At 31.6% G+C, this 9760-nt stretch overlaps 1 protein-coding gene across 2 annotated transcripts; it reads right to left on the bottom strand.

The window, feature by feature from the left end:
• Positions 1–5954: 5954 nt before the first annotated feature.
• Positions 5955–9267, bottom strand: LOC140877090 (beta-1,3-galactosyltransferase 7-like). Of its 2 annotated transcripts, XM_073280600.1 has the most exons (11): positions 8874–9267; positions 8667–8766; positions 8337–8398; positions 8029–8231; positions 7869–7932; positions 7572–7644; positions 7364–7484; positions 7186–7273; positions 6980–7105; positions 6541–6650; positions 5955–6445 (listed from the first exon to the last, which is right to left on the bottom strand). In XM_073280600.1, exons 1-11 carry the CDS (start codon positions 8963–8965, stop codon positions 6297–6299), a joined length of 1188 nt encoding a protein of 395 aa, XP_073136701.1. In that variant the 5' UTR covers positions 8966–9267; the 3' UTR covers positions 5955–6296. The 2 variants fall into 2 exon arrangements, with proteins under 2 accessions (XP_073136701.1, XP_073136702.1); XM_073280601.1 differs by lacking the exon at positions 8874–9267 and having other exon boundaries at positions 8337–8391; positions 8667–8765.
• Positions 9268–9760: the final 493 nt, after the last annotated feature.

Here is a 9760-nt window from a genome sequence, read left to right as displayed (position 1 = left end):
TTGATTTAGACATTTAGGATATATTGCCGGATTTTTAAATTATATTTTTAATTAAATATTTTAAAATAAAATATTTATTTTTAATATTTTTATTAATATAATAAATTATATTTTAGCTAGCTATGTATATTCTAATTTATTGAATATTTGTAATTTTATTAATACACATGATAATATTATAACATAGTTAAAGGGGAAATTATTATTTTATTATATATTTATATATATATATATTATTTATCAATTGTTATATACACATGTGTATGTATATGTTTGTATTAATTAATATTTAATATGTTATTGGACCATGAGTATAATATTATAATATGAAATTTAAATAAATATATAATTAATTTTATAATTGTAATCAATAGAATTTAAAAATAAAATGCGTATCTATTTGATTTTAACAATAATTTTGGGCTTAAATATAATTTAAAGGGTAAAATTGATCATATAATTTGATCATTTTCCAATTAAATAATTTTCAATAATTCAGATATCAAGTTGATATTTTATTAATAATTCGCGTATCAAAATAAATTTTACTCTATTTATTATATCCAACTGTTTGTATATATGTTTAATTTACTTATCCAACTGTTGGTGCAACTAGGCTAACAAGCCTTGAGCATATTTTTCGATATTTCACTGAAAGTTTCCTGCACATAACTGATCTGTCTCTTAAATAGAACATGTATCGAGTTTGAGGGAAATTTTGAACCTATATATCCATGAAATATAACCCCATGGGTGGTGTGAAGTGCTAGGATTGATTTAAATTATGTGAGCCTCACATGATTTATGTGGGCCCCACATAATTGGATCAATCAAATACTTCCACACCACCCATAAAGTATTACCCCATGAATAGGATCGAAGTTACCTGGTTTGAGATCCTTAATTTAGACCACTAATTCAATATCAAAAATCAAAACAAAAGAATTAAAAACACACAAACACACTTGCTTGGCCACTTGACCGATGCAAGGCAGTCAACTATCGATTTCTGTTGGTTACACATTCTTTGAAACTTTTTGGTTCATTCATTTTGAGCCAAAGGACAATAAAATGCATTTCACTTGCTCGAACAAGACATTTACTAAATGACAAATAATCTTTAATTATGGAAATTTTCCGCACTAACTTTTTTCAATTAGAGCAATCAACAACTTAAAGAAAGGTATAATACATGAGTTCATCTATATATAGATCAAAATTAATAAATTAATAACTATAAGTTCGTGAACTCAACCTTCATACATCAAAACTTGGGCCCAAACGGTAAATTTTATCCCAATAATCTAATTTTCATTAAACAAGATCTATATCCAAGCATGTTTTTTTTTTTTAATTCTCGTGATCTGGGATTCTGGATCAACGTTTTGGTCTATTACTTGATAATATTTATTTCAAATATTTTTTTATATTTTCTTTCTAATTTTTTATATTAATTTATGTTTGAAATAATAAATTGAGTTTTGATACGGTGATCGGTGAGCACTCAATATGAACATATGTGAACACCGATTAAGATGACATTCTATACGTCTAATAGGTTAGATGTCATAAGAGTCAATACTCACATAGATGTTTGTCATGTCAAAAACTAATAAGAAAACGTTCTTAGTTTTTATCATATTTTTTATTGTTTTATTGTACTTTTCACTTTAAAAAATTATAAAATAAATAAATGTAAAATATATATAGGGTTAACCCATACCCATTCTGGATCCATTTTTTACGAGGTCAGACTAAAATTAATTCGATATCTGACCCAACCAACCTATTTACAGCTCCAGTCTGCCTTGTTCTATAGACTATATTTATTATTTATTTTTTTATTTCTTCTATATTTATTGTTTACGTATAAGAAATTTATGCAGACAGATATGTATTCTATATTATATTATATTATATTATACTATAAAAAGTATTTATGATAATTAATTTTAATCTTGTAATAAAAAATGTTGTAATCCTTAAAGATATCAAAATTTTCCATAGTAAAATAGCCCTTACCGTTTTATTAAATCTAACCAAATGTGAAAAAAAATAAAATCAAATAAAATAAAATCAAATCAAATACAAAATCAGATTAAATAACGAAGAAAAAATCTGCAACTAATTTGAGCTGTTAATTAACAAGTGTGATTCTTGAACCCATGATGATGAATCATACAGTTGTAGGTGGGAGAAATCTGCTTTTCGATAAATGAATTTGATCAATCTGCAAGCTCTGGAGCGGTACCCCATTAAATCTTCGCTTCCAAATATTCACCTCATCGCCGCCGGCGCCTCCCGGTGGCGTCACCCTCTTCGTCACCGGCAGCGGCGGATCCATTTCACCGACATCGACCACAGCCTCGACACAATCAGGATCATATTTATTCACACGGGTCATTCTCAAATTACTCACGCTGATCATTTCCCTGCTGGTTCTGCAACTCTTGCTACCACTTCTTCCGCCGCCGGAAGATATGCAGGCATTGTTGGTGGATGTGGTGGCCGGCGGCACAAGGTTTCTGCCGGAGAATATCCTGATGAGCTTCGTGTAATTGTGAGAGTGGTGATTACTACTGTTAGTTCTGGCGGCGGAGGAGGAGGAAGCGGTAATTGCGGTGGCGGTGAAGCCAATGGCTCTGTTCTTCTTCCTTCTGACTTGACCCATGCAACTGACTTTTGGGGATGAAGGGTCATCGGATCGATCTTCAGTGTGGCTAAATCTCACGTCTTTAATGGAGAAGCGGCAAAGCATTGGGATCAGAACGAAGCCATTCCGGCGGCCGCGGCTCCTCTGTTCGTCTCCTTTGCTCATCTCTGCTCACTTGCAAGTGTTTTGTATTTGTATTTATCATGAATATGTGGGGACTCCGGAGGAGAAAAATGTAGAATTTTTGTACTATTTAACTCTCCAAGTTATATTAGCTCTGTCTATTCATGTAAATGGCAAAAAATAATATTAATCTGTAAAATTAATTGCTCCCTTTTTCATAGTGTTTGCAATAGATTGTGCTTTTGTAAAGTGATTAATTTATAGATTATAAAAAAATTAAGAAAAATCAAAGTTGGTAGTGTTTGGAAACAAATGTGAAAATCTAAAAATCAAAATTGAGTAGTGTTTGATAAATATGCGATTAGAATGATTTTAACAATGACCTTCTTATTAGAATCACTTTTGGAGAATTATAATCACCAAATGACTAGATTTTGGATTTTAATTAAGTTGAGCATAAGCTAACACATAATCTAGGTTTAAAAAACACACAAAAATGATTTTTTAAAGCCAAAAGCTAACAATCACTTTTTTTTAGTGATTGCAAACACTCCCCACAAATATAATAATTGATTCCTGCCACACCATATGATGCATATTACCTATTTTTATCACTGATTTATACAGTATGGACTATTGGCTTAAGTACTATTTTTACCATTTTTATAATTTTTGGGAGTGTCTTAATTTGTCTCGGTCCAATGTGTTTGGAGTATTGATGTTAGTGTAACATATCATTAACCCGTTATTCACTTTTATGACTGTTCCAAGATTTTACGATAAAAAAAAAAATAGTGATTTCAACTTCATTCACTCTTAAATATTGTGGTATAATAAATCTCGAATGGAAAGAGGGTGCATGAGCATAGTATATAAAATTAATTGCAAGCACTATACTATATAATTACTTAGGGTAAGTTAGTCGCATGCATATAGATATCTAATCTAAGCTAGCAAAGGGGGGATGAATCATCAGCTAATTAACAACACTGAGCCAAAAAAAAAGGTCTGACTTTAGTTCTAAATGAAATTAATTAAAGTAAGGATCCAATAAATGGAATTTGTGATTGCTCGTACAGCCTCACATTTAATTGTATAGACTCTATATAAAGCTTTTCTATTATTATATCGATTTTTTTTTTGTTGGGAACATAAATATATTGAAGTTGAAGCTTAACTATAAAACAAAAAATTTACAGTATACATTTTAAATATACATGATCACATTATATTTTTTTATGAAATATATATTCATATATTAACAATTTATTATTTAAAAAACAATTTATTATGATAAAAAAGGTTTCTATTTTAGATTGGGTTATGCGCTTTAATATCATTAATTCGAGCATAATTTTAGTCTTAAATTTACCTAAGTATTATATATATATATCATCGATTCAAAGATTAATGGATATATATTTTGTGTAAATAACGCTTTTGAATTTTAGCGGAAAAAAAGTTGAAGTTTTCTTTATTAAGTGATGTATAAAGGTTAGCTTATAAAACCAAGACAAATATTCACTAAAATTAATAAAGGTTAGCTTATAAAACCAAGAGAAAGTTGGAAAAATCAACTTGATCAACCAATTTTTTATTTTTTTTAAAAAAAAATGACTTCCCTGAATATATTTGAAATACATTACATGGGATTTTAAAAAAAAAAATTGTTGACAAGGTTAGAAAAAAGAAATACACCTAAAACATGGCTATAACAATTACACATATCTTTTGATTTACGTGGTTTATAACTTAATATTGTTCAAGAGATATTTCGGATATAACCTCGTGACGTCGATCTGTAATATTAACGTGGAATATTTATAATGAATATGAGTTTTGAATCTTTGAACGAACATTAAAATGGTAGCCGGTGAGAGAGGGGACACACGCAAAATGTACGTAGGCGCACATTTTATTTTATTTTATTTTATATTTTTGAAGATACATTTTATTTTATTTTTGTTTTTACTTGATAGACAATGTCAGTGTGTCGCACATGACGAACATTAATTAATAAATTAAAAGCTCCAAAAAGAATTGAGATCGCTTCAATGAAATTCCTACATATTTTATACTCTCACCTTGTGTGTATTTTTATATTGATATGATATGATTGAGCCCAAATTCTGTATTCGCCATTATACTTCTTCATTCCATCACACACATTTTCTACTGGTTTATCGATTTGATGTATATGTAATACAAGCGAAATAAATTTTTTTAAATGATTTAAACGATTAAAAATGATTTAAATAAATAAGCTAATATTTTAGGTGTATAAAAAGTGCTAGACTACACATTTAATCCTAATTTTAATGCACTAAGTTACTCAATCAATAGAATATTTCAGATGTATAGTTTGCATTTGACTACACATTTACTGCTATTTGTATTACATTAAATTAATGAATCCATAGAAAATTCAAGATTATTGAATAACATAGTTCATATTATTGATTTTATCAGTCTAAAATTATCTCTAGAATTTTATTGAAACTTTTGCTTTGTCAAAATCAAACTTATCAAAGTTTCATAAACTTTGTGGCGTTTGTCGATTGATTATCTTCGTGCTAGACTACACATTTAGTCCTAATTTTAATGCACTAAGTTACTCAATCAATAGAATATTTCAGGTGTATAGATTGCATTTGACTACGCATTTAGTGCTATTTGTATTACATTACATTAATGAATTAATTTTATCGCATAAGTATTTTGAACTTGATTTTCTTTTAATTCTTTTATTTCTAATCTTATTTCTTTTTGTAAATTTTGGATGGACACATTTTTATTTTTTATTTTCTTATCTAAAATATTCCTTATAAACGACCCCAATTGAATTGAGATCTGGCCAACATCGAATTTCCACAACTAACATGAGAAGAGATTTGCCGATGCTGCCCATTTGGGCACTGTCCAAATGAAGATCCAACAACTCAATTTTTTTACACGCAAAATATTCACATAAACATCTCGCGTGCCCAAAAAAAAAAAAGAATCGTCAGATCTAACAATTGTGCTAACATCGACAAAACCCATGAGAAAATATGGTTCATTCGCACCATCTCGGTTATTAATAATCCAAGTTTAATCTTCTGAACCATAGTTGACTTCATGATTTAGCAGATACCTTACCGATTGTAGAAGAAACACACAACCCGTGCAGCATGCAATATACTGTAAATAAATATCATATATCCAGAACTGAAATTTTTTTAAATCGAGTATCTAAAGAATACATGCGAGTGAGTCGTCCCAAACGAAACGAATCAGCAAACAAAAATTACAATCTTCTCCCCACTTATAACCACTGGTTCAAGAATCGTTCAAAAACACTAAGAGCTCCCATGCGTGTCAAATCTGGCTCCCGACCGGTAATGTAAATTAGAAGACGAATATCAAAGTATCCATACGTTGAATTCCTCCTCCCGTGGCATCACATTAACTATCTCTGAATCTCGTCTACAGTCTGAAATGGAGGGTAAGCCCAGATTTTTTGGAGTTGAAGGGTAGGTATCTATAACAAAGCATTCCAAAGTGCCTCCTCCCCTTCACCACATTGTTCGTGTACAAATTTGATGTTATCTACAGATTTGCAGATTCCACTACAGCTCCAGTCGAATGAGGCAATGCATACATTACCTGCTTGTGCTTTCCATTCACAGTCTATGAATTCGAAATGAAATTTAGTTGAATAACTCTGAAATAATGATGTGTTTACGAGTAACATTATGTGGTCACAAAATTTGGAGGAAACATACCTGGTGGAGTGCCACAGCACATATTACGGTCATCGATGTGCTCAACTTCAAGACCGATAAACCAAGAACCGAGTGACACATCCTCGTTAGCATACTTGTGCAAAATGGGCCTAAAAATTAAAATTCGAACCTTCAATGTTTGGCGGACACATGATATTATGAATCTCAAGTCATTTGTGAAGCCTGCGAAATATCTAAGGGTGTATTTGAAAAAAAAATCAAGAAATTGTTGTAGCTTTCTCTTTTAATGGCAGACAGGCATTTTGATGGAATTTGATGTACAAACAGGGACATCCTCTCCCTGAGTAGCAGGTGCATTAGTGTGTAAGTTTCTCCCATCCAATGTTACACATCATTATTTTACTGATTTTACCATCTTCAAACAAGAACTGAAACAAAATAATCAATTCCCATTTATAAAAAAAGACGCAATCCTTACTGATTGATTGAGATGTATGTAGCCAAGTCCTTGGAAATTGCATATATCTGTCCAGTTGCATGCCGAAAATATTTATTCCCTTCTTCTCCAAATTTCCAGTACTCCGGTTCATGGTATTTAACATTCCTGGAAAACACAATGATTATCAAAAACTATGCCAGAAGAAACACAAAACAGAAGGATCCAGTTGACATTTTGGGCCCTACTTTTGAGCAAGAACTGGTCCAGATTTCATACAGCCCATGTAAACTCTTGGTTTAGATCGATGACGGGCCAGATTTGCAGCCAGTGTACCTTTATTAACAAAACACTTGGTAAATAAAAATCGTTGAAGAAATTTTTTTCAAAAAAAGTGAAGGAATGGAAATGGTTGGAATCCCGCACCCAAATTGACGTGGACATCATCATCGACCTTAACATAAAAATCAGCATCCCACATTGAAACTGCAGTGGCAAAGAAAGTTTTTGTTTTTGCAGACAATTCATGATATCCCTCGACATGCTCCTGTTATATCACATGGTCAAGATTCAACTCTTCGAGCTAAGGAATATTTAGGAGGGACAAAAGCATAGTGCAGAATTGTTATTTTACCAGCCTAAGAAAGTCCTTATGTTGAGCTTCTTCTGAATCAAGAGCCCTATCTAATATGCTGTTAGACGTCGCACTGCATCATTCGTGGACAATATATAAATGGCACTTATTCCAAAATTATAAAACATGGGAGTAAAAGTTGCATACAATTTCATGATATCTGCCAAAAATGTACATCTTTGTTCAAGTATTTCAAAATATACAATGTCGTGATGGCACATAGATGGATGAGAAAGCTAAAGAGCATGAAAATGAATGAAAAGAATGCAACTCAATGATTATATGCGACCAAGATACCTGTGACCAATCATAAATCTCACAACAATCCCCTTCTCTTGCTCCAGTTTCCGAAGTTGTTCCCCTGATCGAAAGGTAAACAATGTCACACAAGTTTTCATACCAAAATAAAAAAATAAAAAAAATTGCCCGGGTCGATAAGAGAACAAATCAGGTTCACCTTGGGGCATCCAGGTCTCTCGGACCGAATCACGCCTTTTCCTACTACTGAAAGCAGTATTGATACCAATCACCATAAACGCCTTCTTCCTAAGTGGCTCGTTATCAGAACTTGTGGGTAATTTGTCTTTTTTCCCCTTATTCGGAGCACTTCGAGAGGCAGACAGCTCCATCTGAAGCATCGAAATCGACTTGTCCAATGACCTGAAAACGTATACACTCCAACGTAATTTCACCATCATATAAAATCTAAAACTTATAATTAATTGGCAACACACAAATAATTAGAAAACGACAATATAAACGCACTGGATAGCTTGGTGGGTTCTGTACACCTCGTTCATTACATCCTTGTCTTGATCTTCTGTTTTCTAAAACAAAGACAATCAAACACTGAATACAAACAATCAAAACAAACCAAGAAGCAACTAAAGCATTAAAATTTGAATCTAATCTTGAAATATTGTTTTCCCTTTTTAAGGAAAAAACATATCCAATTATCCACAACAATCTCAAATACCCAAAAAAAAAAAACACTCTGGAAATTGGTATAACAAAGGATCTAAAACCCAAATTTGTACACAAGTGAAAAACTGGAAAAATTGAATCCTTCAGGCTTCAATTAAAACAACAAAATACCTTCTTTTTGGTAGTGCTGTCTTCAGAAACGACCTGCAATTCCTGGTCACGCCGATGCTGAGTAATAAGCTGATTATTGGATTCCAGAGGTACCCATAATCTGCAAAACCCAGATCGACAGCATATTCACCACAAATCAAAACCCCCAAAAGTAAAAATAAAAATAAAAATAAACACAAGAACTCAAAAATCTTGCACAAGACATACTTGTTCGTGAATACCATCCCAAAGAAGAAGAAACAAATGGAAAAAATCGGAATCCATTTCGCGGAAACCTTCCCAGTGCTCTTACCCTTCATTGATTCTCTTCCCTTTTTCTTTCCACAAAAATCCACAGTTGAAAATGAAAAAAACAAAGAAAAGGGAACGTAGAAATATAAAGACAAAAACCCAAGATTCCCCCGCTACAAGTACGTATTAAATCGTCCGTAATGATAGAAGAACAGCAATCAAACGTGATTTGGACGCCGGCGGCGACGGAGCGGGGGGTTTTGGAGAATGTCGTGGCGAACTATTTGGAACCAAAATCTAGAAAAAAAACAATTCAATTTTTGACGACGCGGAGATGGACTTTGGACCTCTGACATCAAATGAAACGAGTTTTAGAATGTTTTGACAATTTTTTGTTTCGGGCAAGTGGCTTTCAATAATTCAATTTCCGCGCAATTTGTCAATATTTTAAATTTATTTTATATTTACATTTGCAAATTCCGGATGATATATATATATATATATATGGTAATTAACAATAATTTTGCTTCATAAAAAAATTACACAAAATTCGTCGATTACTCGATTTTGTGAAATGGATCATCTATTCGAATCAATCTATTTTTCGAACATAATTTTATTTGATCATTTCACGATAAAATTACTCAAAATATTAACAATAAACTAGTGGTTATATAAGGTTATAAGTGTAAATGTGTTCGCTGTTGTGCCCTGAACCTTAATGAAAGTGTTGCTTTAACCAAAAAGTAGAGCAGTTTTTAATAATTTAAATTGAAATTATACATATTTTATTTTATCGTAATTAATGTTTTATAAATTAATAACTTTTATGAGATTTAACTATTTTTCGGCTCCCATACCGT

Source organism: Henckelia pumila, chromosome 2, assembly GCF_033568475.1.
Source record: "Henckelia pumila isolate YLH828 chromosome 2, ASM3356847v2, whole genome shotgun sequence".
In the NCBI taxonomy this organism is placed as follows: domain Eukaryota; kingdom Viridiplantae; phylum Streptophyta; class Magnoliopsida; order Lamiales; family Gesneriaceae; genus Henckelia; species Henckelia pumila.
The sequence above is the reverse complement of the archived record's forward strand: the minus strand, read 5'-3'. Positions and strand labels throughout refer to the sequence as shown.